The sequence below is a fragment of the Argentina silus genome, assembly GCF_951799395.1.
Source record: "Argentina silus genome assembly, chromosome: X".
Classification (NCBI taxonomy): domain Eukaryota; kingdom Metazoa; phylum Chordata; class Actinopteri; order Argentiniformes; family Argentinidae; genus Argentina; species Argentina silus.
The window spans coordinates 13557015-13569371 of NC_139653.1; the positions used below are offsets into that span (position 1 = coordinate 13557015).

The 12357-nt window shown below is 43.5% G+C and overlaps 2 protein-coding genes across 2 annotated transcripts; one reads left to right on the forward strand and one right to left on the reverse strand.

Moving 5' to 3' along the window:
- Positions 1 to 1311: 1311 nt before the first annotated feature.
- On the reverse strand, positions 1312 to 7205 carry LOC310822824 (sphingomyelin synthase-related protein 1-like). Its single transcript, XM_083695345.1, has 6 exons — positions 7118 to 7205; positions 3982 to 4621; positions 3650 to 3745; positions 3247 to 3364; positions 2898 to 3048; positions 1312 to 2769 (listed from the first exon to the last, which is right to left on the reverse strand). The coding sequence occupies exons 2-6, from the start codon at positions 4611 to 4613 to the stop codon at positions 2465 to 2467; spliced, it is 1302 nt and encodes a 433-aa protein (XP_083551471.1). The 5' UTR covers positions 4614 to 4621; positions 7118 to 7205; the 3' UTR covers positions 1312 to 2464.
- Positions 7206 to 8603: 1398 nt separating this feature from the next.
- Positions 8604 to 9649, forward strand: LOC310823198 (dual specificity protein phosphatase 13A-like; the record flags this gene model as incomplete). The annotated part of the gene is made up of 3 exons (XM_083695961.1): positions 8604 to 8728; positions 8973 to 9190; positions 9438 to 9649. The coding sequence occupies 3 exons, from the start codon at positions 8604 to 8606 to the stop codon at positions 9647 to 9649; spliced, it is 555 nt and encodes a 184-aa protein (XP_083552087.1).
- Positions 9650 to 12357: the final 2708 nt, after the last annotated feature.

Consider the following 12357-nt stretch of genomic DNA (forward strand, 5'->3'; position numbering starts at 1 on the left):
ACGGAGCCTCGCCGACATAACCGTGGCCACGGTCCTGTAGCTCCCTCTACAGGCCGAACGCTGCATGTCCCCCCACAGAGAGATAGATAGATGTATAAAGGTAAAGGCATTTTACTTGCTGCAGCAGCCGATGCCATCCTCCTTATTGCAGGAGCACTCGTAGCAGTCCTTTACCCATTTAGAACCAAACGCATGCTGCACGCCATCCTTATCCATGCACCCTACACACACACACACACACACACACACACACACACACACACACACACACACACACACACACAGCCTTCATTACACCATTCTTATTCTGAAAACCTATAGATATCACACACAGACACTGTAATCCACATCTACAATGCTCATCCATCCCAGTTCTGATCAAACAAAGAGAAAACTTCCTCACACTGCGCTTGCATAGCACTGCTAGATGATCTTGATGTGTTTGACTGGCAGGTCTTGGAAGAAGCAGTCAGCTCGCCACACAACTGCACGGAGGAGAGGACCCTGGGATACACATATACACTTCCACTCCACAAAATGTTTTAATGTGGTCCCTCTGAGCCCAGTTCCTCTCAAGGACAGCTACAGTATACAAATACAATTCTATTGATTGATTGTTTAATTGATGTGACCACCTTCCACCGAACCAAACCTCTGCCCAACCTAAATCTATCCCTTATTGTCACCAATGATACACCATTGAGGGGAAACACAGGGTACATACCATGCTGAGAACAGTGTGATCCTAGTGTGAATCAAAGATGAAATGTTTCATGTCTCCTGGGCACAGGCTTCATATCCAGCTGTACGCCCATCATACTTTCATTCATCCACTCTCTCCTTCTACATACGTATCCCTATCACTGAGAGTGGGATGTGATTATTGCCTTATATTTGTTTAAGGCAGGGTTTGAAGAATACATAAAAGTCATATAGGTCAAATACACATTATTGTAAAAGATAACCATGAGAAATTAACTTTAGCCCACTTGAAAGAATGTCTGTATTTACAAGAGAGGTTGTGGCAGGTAGGGTTGTGTCTCATAACCCCAACTCATATGTGTATCTGTAGACTAGCTAAATAAACATTTACTGCAATATTGCTACATTTCCTGTAAACAGACACACACCTGAGGACATTCTTCCAATCTAAGCTTTCCTGACCAGCCATGATGACTCTGATATGAATACAAAAGCCCACATTTCGCAATTTGATGTTACCCAGCAGCGGTATGCAGACTAAACAGAAGCTAATCTATGCGAGACAAGGTCACAATAAAATAAAAAGCCACACATGAAACTGACATTTTAGGAGTGCTCCTTTGCAAACTTTTATTGCTCAGCCAAAAGGCAAAGAAAATGGTTTTGCATTGCAAATACATGTCAATAATTTTTTTTTTTTACTATGAAACTGTATTTTTTATAAATTAAGACAAAAAAATAAATAAAATGGGTGAGTGGAGCACATCCTCTACGTGGCCGTTAGACTGACAGACCGTTGTCCCAGTTTGCCTCCATACTGAGTGAATGTTCAGCTCCCTCCCAGGGCATTATGGGACTGAAGCTTAAACATGTACCGCTGGTCTATTGACTCGTTTCCATTATTCCATTTTACAAGCACATTCACATACCCTCATCAATAGCCAATACAAAATCATAAATAAAGCAATACCAAATGTCATTGTTATAAAAAAAAGCATTTCTGTAATACTGAAGGTTTATTGGCAAAACAGAACAATACTTTAAAAGATTAGATTGATTCCCTGGGAATTTCATTTTCATGTTGGAGTTTGAATCAGGGTAATAATTGTCCCAATGGTATCGAAACGTGACCCAACCTAAACACTACAGGTACCAAATAACCAAAAATACAGTATATTTGTCCTATAATTTAAAACCGTATATTTGTTCTATAGCCAAAAGACTATATATTTGTTTTACAACACAAACTGGCTATGAACAATGATTATCCAAAAAACAAGTGAAACAGGACTAACCCTAATCCTGCTGGAGATGATTGACAGTGAACCCCTCCTCCCTAACCTTAAACTCGAACAGAGGAAAAGAGGAAGTTACAGAAACCCTGATTGAGATGAAGGTGATAGATGCAGCTCTAAACATTAAGCCATTAACTCACAACATGAACAAAAAAAAACCTGTGATGATTCAGAATGAAGTCCTTATACTTAAGTCTTGAGTAAGGCCCTAATCAGGGTCTCTCAACCAGCACCACTTGGCCCACAATTAAGAGCCATACAGTATTGGTTTGGAATCATTTTCAGAACAGCCCAGATGTCATAAATGGATACCAGGAAATGTGCATGTGTTATCACGCCCAAAGCAGCCGATTAGTCTTCTCATACACATACAAACGCATGCACGCACACGCGCACACACGCACACACACACACACACACACACACACACACACACACACTCTCTCTCTCTCTCTTTCTTTCTCTCTCTAACCAATGAGAGTCCTCATGAATGCAGGTCTGCTGAAGGGCCAGTGGTATTGGTTTGGTACTGACCCGTTGACATTGCACTCAAAGAAGGAGAACATGGGGAACCAGATGCGTGCGCGACGGCTGTGCTGGTAGGCCCGGGTGTTGGCCAGAGTGTGGTAGTTGAGGAACAGGCGTGTGGTGATGTAGAAGGCTATAAACACGTCGATGGAGTAGTGTTCATGGGCCGCTAAGATGAAGAAGATCCCAAACAGGTTCAACACCCAGGAGATGGTGTGGATCAGATTCCAGCTCCGTGGAGTATCTGAAGGAGAGAGTGATAGCATTAATATACAGTACAGCCTAACCTCTAACCTATACACACTGTGATGAAAGCACACACTTGCACACACTCATTATGTGATAAAACCACACACGAGCACAAACACTTACACTCAGTGACGAAGAAGTTGAGCATTGTGATTACTACGGTGTGTCCACTGAACATGTAATCTCCACAGGTGTGGACGCCTGTCAGTGACATCCCAAAACCACTCCAGATTGCCAGCGCCCTCTGCACCTTGCCCCAGGTATCACCATACATCTAACAGACAGATAGACATGAGAGATGTACCATATGCCAAGGTCAAATCTTTATCCATACCTACCATTCATACAACAGCAGTGCTGACTCATGTCAATGAGCGACTTTAACAACACTGTCAACTCTATCCTTATCTAATGATAATGTATACTTGTATGCTTGTGTGTGTGTGTGTGTGTGTTTGTGTGTGTGTCCCACCTTACTGGAGCACTGTAGATGTTGTCCAGGCACGGAGAGGGAGGTGACAAACATGGTGACACAGCGCAGCATAAACACTGTCCCCATCAGAGAGCATAGACGCCTGAACAGGATCGACCTGAGAGAGAATGAAATAACAATGTTTTACAATAATGAACCCATAATAATGTATGTACCCTTAATGTATAACCTGGTCTTCTAGGCTCATTCCATCATGTTTATGTGAGCACAGCGCCTCACTGTGTTAACAGAGAAATTGTGTGTGTGTGTGTGTGTGGGGGGGGGGGGGGGGTTAGAAGTACCTGTGTTTATGTACTGTAGCAGTTGCAGTCGTATCCTATTTTGTGGAGTAAGCAGTAATAGTGTATACTGTATGTGGAGAGGCACTACTGTAATACTGTACCTGTGTTTGTGGAGGAGGAGCACCAGTAGGAAGATGTAACACAGAATCAGACCACAAGCCTCTGCCATCGCAAACGCCCAAGGGATTCTGGGAACACTGTCAGAGGGAGCAAGAAACATGTGCATACATTTATGTCAACCTCTTCTACTGGGTAAAGTGTCGTCTAGAAACACTCAGGAGTTGTGTGACAGGCCAAGACTTGTTTAGATTTAAAAGGAATGGACTGATAAGAAATACTGTACGTTGGGAACTCCTACTAGGCCATGCTTAATAACCCTAACCCTAACCAATGCTTTTAGTGAGGTAATGACTAGGAAAGCATTAATACACACCTGTCAAGGAAGATGTCTGGTAGTGGTGGATATGTCCTCATGTCCGGGACGCGCTCGTGAACAATCACCATGATGAAAGAGGTAAAGCCGAACACGAACATGACGTAGACGGAGCTGATGACTGTCTTCCACAGCTCCGGGTCCAGACGACCCGCTAGGTGCTGACGACACTGCCCGTTTGAGTGGGTGTGGCATTGCAGCCCTCCTGACCCGAGTCCTGCCCCAGACCCTTCACAGTTCCTCAGACGCAGCTCAGTCCCATTACACAAACGTTCACCTCTGTTACATCGCCTGTCAGTACCATTACACCCCCAGTCCCCCCCTGCAGCACCTAGCAGCATGCCCCCAGCAGAAAGCCCTTCAATGGGCCTGAGGCCCAGCTCCTCCAGCAGGGCCTGGTTCTGTCTCTGGAGGCGTCGGAGGGCCAGGGCCAGGCGTTTGATATCCCCCAGGACGCTGAGGCCAAGCGGGGGTTCTCGCAGGTCAGCCTCCGTCAGGGCCAGCAGGCTGGCACCGTCCAGGCGGTGCTGAGTACACAGCAGCTCCACATACTCTGCAAAGCCCTCCTCTCTCAACCACCTGGCGACCTGCTTACAGCTCCAGCTGTTCACACTCACTTGGGAGGGCGCCATACCTCCCACTGAGAGAGAGAGAGAGACAGAGAGAGACAGAGAGAGAGAGAGGGAGATGGGGAGGAGAGAGAGAGAGAAACAACATGACAATGACATAATTTAGAAAGACTCAGATTAAAGACTCACACATTGTGTTTCACTGTGTAATCTGGGTCTGTAAACTCTCAGAGAATTAATCTGCTGCCTTGTTAAGAGCTGCCTGACACATTTTGCTAGTCACTAAGGTAACACTATGGTGATCATATTCTTACCGTTATCAAATTCAGTCAGGACAGTTACAGTAGGGTGTTGTAGTCTGTAATACCCAGGGCACTGGACCACAGCTTACTGGCTTTATCAAAACAAACTGACCAAACTCCACTCTAAACTCTAACCCAATCCAAATTGAAGTCTTTGACAGTTTACTGATGAAGGCACTGCGTGTTTGTCATTGTTGCAAGTGAATAAACAAACAGCAATGCAGTAGCCAAGCCACTAAAGATGCACTCTTGCAATCAATACAGAGAGCAACAGTACTGTCAGTGCCATTCTCTCTCAGTCTCGGTCAGAGTTCTTTAGAGAGCCAGCCTATACACGAAGTAACAGAATAAGAATAGCCTACTTATTTAAGTGTATCACCATGCATACGCACTGCTAAGCCAGGGGCTAGCTATATATGCATCTAGAATGTTAGAATTGCGACAATGATAAGATAGCTATGTAAAAAACTGTAAACATTACCACAGAACTCAGTCAGAACCTCAGCTTTTCCTCTGTGGCTGAAGGCTTTAGCTACTAGTGAAACATCCTTCCATCATCCTCCCCACAGACCTTTAACCTGCTGATAACAGCCAGCTCACCACAGCTGAGTGCCTGAACCCATAGAGGCAGGACTAACAGCTGAATAAACCCTCCTGCTGCTTACAACCACTGATAGAGGTAGGCCTACACATTGAACAGCAGACTCAAGTACACATTACACAACTAGGCAGTTACATTCATATCAGTGATCCAGGAGAGAACTGTGGACCTTTAAACTGAGATTGGACTTATCAATGAATACAGGTTCTGCTAAAAAAAAGAAAAAAAGAACAATCCACCCAGATGGGAATCACACAGCACGTGTGTGTGTGTGTGTGTGTGTGTGTGTGTGTGTGTATAAAGTAAAAGATTACAGCATTTGACTTGCAAAGTCAGAGTATGGAAGTAAAGGATATTCCTGTATTGGAGGGTTTCTAGAGTCCTTCTCAACGCTCTACCCACATATCACTCTGCGAACCACAAAATAAAAACAGGAATATCCTCTTAAAAGGAATCTTTTCAAGATGATTTCCTATTTCTTATCAAAGATTTGACCAGTGGTGGAATAATACTGTAGACCCTGCCAAGGTTGCCCACGGTTGGATTGCAAACAGGAATTCGGGTTTATCATGCAATGTTCACTGGAGTAAATCCCCCAATGATGCTGGGAGTAGATTTTTCACTTTCAAATGTATGGCAAACATAAACCCTTGATAGCAAAGTTTAACAAAGGGCAGTTCTGTGTAAAAGGACCCATGAGGACCAAAATGTGAAATTTCTTTTGGTATATTGAAAAAAAGGACACCGAGAACCACAAATGCCATTAAATTAAACCATTACATGACAAAAACATTAAATCAGGAGTTTCAAAGGCAGATTTATGTTTCTTGTGTTATGTGAGTTTTTTTTTATCAATTACCCTTTTTAAGATTTATATAAGTTGATCAAAAAAAATAAACATTATTATATTGATGAGAGTGTCTATTGTGTATCTCTAACTTTGTGTCATAATGTAAAGAATGACATTCAAATCCAGAAATTATGCATTTCTTTAGGGGACCCATACAGTCATTCTGTTATCAGCGGGAATCCATTTCACTTACTGTTGCTCAACAAACAAGAGAGATATTTTCAAACTCAAGGTATCATAGGATAGCACTCTTTCTGCAGACATATTTGAATCTTAATTTGGAGCAGGTATTTAGCAGAATTTTGGGGAAATGTGGTTACATAAAAAACTCAGGGAGATTTTATGCTCTTCACAAAAATAGCCTACACTTCTGCCACCAAAAAACTGAATTTTAAAAAATAATATACAAGTAGGCCTGTCATGTGCAGACACACCCAATCTACTCCTAGAAAAGTTTCTTTATTGTCTGCAACTGTGTGGGAAGGATCATACGAATCTTAGGGGACACCAGGGATCCAAGACTTGGGATCAGTTTTTGGTAATCGATTAAATGATGGTTACTAGGGCCAATTAGTCGACTAATTAATTAATTAATTGACCCCACACTGCGGTGCATAATATCAAGCTCCGACAAGCCAATACCACCGACAATGCATCTCAATTATATGGAGTGTCGCGTCGGAGCTACTATTCTGTCAGGTTGGAGGCGAGGAAAGAGAAGACGAAGGAGCGTACAGTCATACTGAAATACAGTGCAATGGCATCAAGTTGATTAATCTGACATTGCTCGCATGTATGTAGCTAAAGCACTTACCGAGACTACTGTCACTCACAACTATTACAGGACCGTGTCACATGCGTGTCCTCTGCCTGCGTGGCTTGACTGGGGAGATAGACATTTGTCTCTGAATCGCCAACATGCTTCTGACAACCAGCCAGTCGGCAACTACAGTCAGGTAAACAGGAAGAAAGCATAGGAAAAGAGCTTAATGAAGAGGGGCTAGTCGCAGGGGAGCAGGCCTTTCATGTATTATATTTATCTACACTGACATCTGCTGGTCAAATGGGAACATGGGAGAAAATAAAATGTCTTTATTTAATAACATTACCGATGATTATCTTCAAAAGACATAATCATATGTGCAGGTTTAGGGAGTTACATTTGCCATACTCAAGCCTGTGTGCAAGTGAAAGCAGATGTCTGAAGATGTTCAGATGTCTGAAGCACAACTGCACCACCACCTGAGCAAGTCAGTCATGCTGTTAGAGCTGCAGCACTGCAGAGCAACAAGGGTGTTTACGTTCCAAAGATTTTGGTAAGGAGGTAACAACATTGTTTATATTAGGGCAGAGTTTCAAAGTTCAAATTACCAGTAAAGGACTGGTTTCAGCCACCGTAGCAGGTGGTAAGTGATTTAGGAGAGGTACTGTAGGTGACTTTGAGCAGAGATGTGTTTGTGAGACAGTGGATTTGGGACAGAGGTGTGTGAGAGAGTCCATCTCGAGAGCAGTTGGAGGAGGTTATACACTCAGCTCAGCACTCCTGTCGTCATGGAGATGAGGTGTGGCCGAACCGATATTGGGGAAATAGTGAGTGTTGGTGGTGATGTTTGTGTTCTTATATTGCGCAGTGTCCCCTGACAGGTAAGGATACTGACCACACACACTCACACACACATGCACGCACACACACACATGCAGGAATACATTCTCATAAAACACAAACACACACACACACACACACACACACACACACACACACACACAAACTGCAAGAAATGTTTGTGCAAAAATCCTCATACAGTGCTCATTATCCAGTTTAGAGAATGAATCACACAGTTTCATACAATGTTACTCTACAGTACTCTACAGTACCACAGCACTGTACCACAGTCAGAGTCAGTCACCATCAGTTCTGTACCACACAGTCACCAATCAAAGTACTGAACAATGACACGCTCTGTCGTATCACCTCCCTGACCCCTGTCCCCTGACATGACCTCAGCGATGACAGTGTGACATACTGTCTTTTCTTTAGCTTGAGAGCGAGAGAGATAGAAAGAGAGAGAAAAAGAGAGAGAGGTAGTTTATAGTAGCCTAGCTTCCCTAAGAGAGAGAACAGGCTGAACTTAGAGCTAAATTGGGGAGCAACCAGCTTCCAGAGAGCCACCTGCTCATGTCCCTCACACACTCACACACACACACACACACACACACACACACACACACACACACACACACACACACACAGTCAACGGGGAAGAGAAGTCTGTCAGACCGATTGTAACCATCAGAGGAGAATGTCAGCCAGAGATCAGCAACAGGACCTGGTGGTCATTAAAGAGCTGGAGTTAATCTTGGATTCCTGCAAACTGGAGCTGACGCCAGTAGACGAGGTCTGGCCTAACCTCTACATAGGAAACGTGTGAGTGTCTCGAATATTTCTATATTATCTCTGGTCTAATACACTAAACTCTCTCCTGTCCTGCCCTTTCAGTTTCTCACACAGTCATTTTCATTACAGGCTGTTACTGGGCAGTTCTTCTGCAGGTTATTTCTGGTCACACAGTTATGCAATCTGACATGTTTCACTCTTTTCTCTCTCTCTCTCTCTCTCTCTCTCTCTCTCTCTCTCTCTATCTATCTATCTCTCTCTCTCTCTCTCTCAGGGCCATAGCCCAAAACAGAGGTGCGTTACAGAAGCTTGGCATCACTCATGTTCTAAACGCAGCTCACTCTAAGCAGGGCAGCATTGGTGACCAAAGTTACTACGGTAACGCATGTGTGTACTGTGGCATCCCTGCTGATGACTCCACCCACTTTGACCTGAGCTTATACTTCAGACCTGCTGCAGACTTCATACACAAAGCCCTGAAGACCAAAGATGGTAGCTGCTTGGCTGTTTATGTGTGTGTGTGTGTGTGTGTGTGTGTGTGTGTGTGTGTGTGTGTGTGTGTGTGTGTGTGTGTGTGTGTGTGTGTGTGTGTGTGTGTGTGTGTGTGTGTGGCCTGAAGACCAGAGACATCACTCCCAGCAGCAGTACTGCAGACATTGAGTTTTCTTATTAAACTCCTCTCTCCCTCCCTTATCTCCCTCCGTCCCCTCTGCCCTTTCTCCCCACTTTCTGTGTCCAGGAAAGGTGTTGGTGCACTGTATCATGGGCATGAGTCGCTCGGCAACACTGGTCCTGACGTTCCTGATGCTGCATTGTCGTCTCTCACTCCGCACTGCACTAAAACATTTGATCCAGAGACGTGCCATCTACCCCAACAGGAACTTCCTGTCCCTACTCCTCAACCTCGACACACAGCTCACACGCAACAGAAGACTGTGTCCTCTCCTATGATACCTCAACTCTCAGCCCTCTTCCTCTCTCCATCTTTCTTCTCCTCCACCCTCTCGTTCCATCTCACCTCTCACCCAACTCCACGTTTCACACACAATCCGTTGTAAATACTGACTAATAAACTATAGTTGTAGGAATTGTACATACAGTAATATACAACCTGGTCCTGATCGTAGGGTGTAGTATACTGTGTTATGGTGAGGATAATGCACTCATAGTATTTATTCACATGAAGACTAATATGCAGACCACCATATAATATGTCCTTAAAATGTTTTCAGACTGTTGACATGTTGATGAGTTTTGTACATACTGTGCATGTGTCTTGAATTGTGAATACCCAGTAAATATTCAATTGTTATCACATGAATTCATTTGTTCTGTCATCAGATTGATTGACATACAGTATGATTCAGTATTACAGTACATAGTCTATAGTGCAATCTGATTTCATTTCAGTATGTTCAACATGATTCAAATAAACGCACACGCGCACACACGCACACACACACAAAGAGTCTCAGCTGTCTATTGAGTTCCCCCCCATGATGTGATGGGGGGGAACTTGATGCTGAGACTATGATGCTGATGACTTTTACAGAGTTTAACATGGCTAATGATTTTATTAATTTCTATTATGTAATGGTAAATAATACTGTACACGAGTGTAGACAAGTCCTGTTCAACTAAAAATAACTGTAGCATAAGTGAAAAAATGGGTTAGGGTTAGGGAGCTGAGAAGGGAAGAAGTCAAGGACTTCAGTCACATTGACCAGTGAAACACCATAAAGCAAGACAGGAAAGAAGGAGATAAGTACAAATGTTCATAGAGGAAATAACTTTCAACAGGTGACTGGTTTCATGTCAGGTTGAGTTAGACTGTGTGTGTGTGTGTGTGTGTGTGTGTGTGTGTGTGTGTGTGTGTGTGTGTGTGTGTTGTGTGTGTGTGTGTGTGTGTGTGTGTGTGTGTGTGTGTGTGTGTGTGTGTGTGTGTGTGTGTGTGTGTGTGTGTTGATTCTCTGGGCTGAGCTGCATATTGTGGAGGTCAGGGCTTGAAGATCAGTGGCCTAAAAATATCATCTTAAACACAGAGCCTGAGAGGGCAGTCACCATTCCAGCTGCTCTGCTCTACTCGGCATATACACACACACTCTCTGCCAGTCCACACTCTGTACAGAGAGAACAGCCAAGAACAGACGCGATCAGCTCATTGGTGACTCAACACACACCCTCAGCCCAGTGAAGATCCACAGCCAGCCAGAGAGTGCCTGTACACACACACTCCAGCCCAACAGACAGGGACGCTGCACTCCAGTCCAGTGTAGAGAGAGGTAAGTACTGTCTCTGTATTGGCTTTCACATCTTCAAGACAGCATACCAGCACACAGCATACTAAACCTAACCCTGAAATATCAGAAATATCTATCAGAAATAAAGCCAAAACCTTAGACTTACCATAAGCAACAGATTGTAACATCATTAAAAAGAAAACACTGGTGAGTGCAACGATTGCAAACAGGCTGGCAGGCCAAGGAAGACTTCTACAGTGGATGACTGAAGAACGCTCATCATAATTAAGAAAAAAACCCAAACAACTGTCCCACAGATCAGAAACACTCTCCAAGAGCTAGGCATACATGTATCAGAGACTACCAAAGGATCTGCCCAAGATTTACAGCATACCACCTCATCTGTGAAACATGGTGGAGGGGGTGATGGTTTGGGCATGTATAGCTGCCACAAGAACTGGCTAACTTGTCTTAATTGATGATGTTACTGCTGACAGCACCAGCAGGATATATTTTTAAGTGTACAGAAACATCTTGTCTACTCGAGTACAAGCAAATGCCTCCTAACTCATTGGATGGCATTTCAACATGCAGTAGGACAATGTCTCCAAACATACTGTCATAGCAACTAGGTAGTTTTTTTCAGGGCCAAAAAGTGGAAAGTTCTTGACTGGCCAAGTCAATCTTCAGATTTAAGTCCAATTGAACATGCATTTCATTTCCTGATAATAAGATTTTAGGCAAAAAGACCTCACCAAACAACAACTGAAGGTAGCTGCAGTACAGGCCTGGCAGAGCATCACCAGAGAAAATACCCAGCATCTGGTGGGGTCAATGGGTCGCAGACTTCACACAGTTATTGCATGCAAAGGATTGTCAACCAAATTCTAAACATGAGTGCTTTATATGATTTTTTTTAATATGGTTCACTGTGTGATGGGCCGGAGTAGGTCTGCATCGCTGGTCCTGGCATACCTGATGGTCAAGCAAGGGTTAACGGTGGTGGACGCCATTGAGCATGTGCGACATTTATATGAAAAAAAAAAAAAAAAAAAGACTGCCTATGGTCCCTGGTCTGAGCATTGATTACTTTATCTTATGATGACTGATAGATAGATGATTCTCTTGCTTAAACAAATGTATTTGTTGTAAGTCACTTTGGATAAAGGCGTCTGCTAAATGCCATAAATGTAAATGTAAATGTGAATAGTGAACCCAATCTGAAAAAAAATATTTGGAGGGCACTGTATTCTCTAAGACACTGGGGAAATCTCCATGCTTAATTTCACTGGCTTTCACAAATATAGGATTTACAGCACTGACCTGTATGTGGTTTTTGAAACACAGGACAGACACTAGAAAAACATGTGTTATGACCACAATACTGTTATAGGAGAACTCCATACACTGACTTATGTA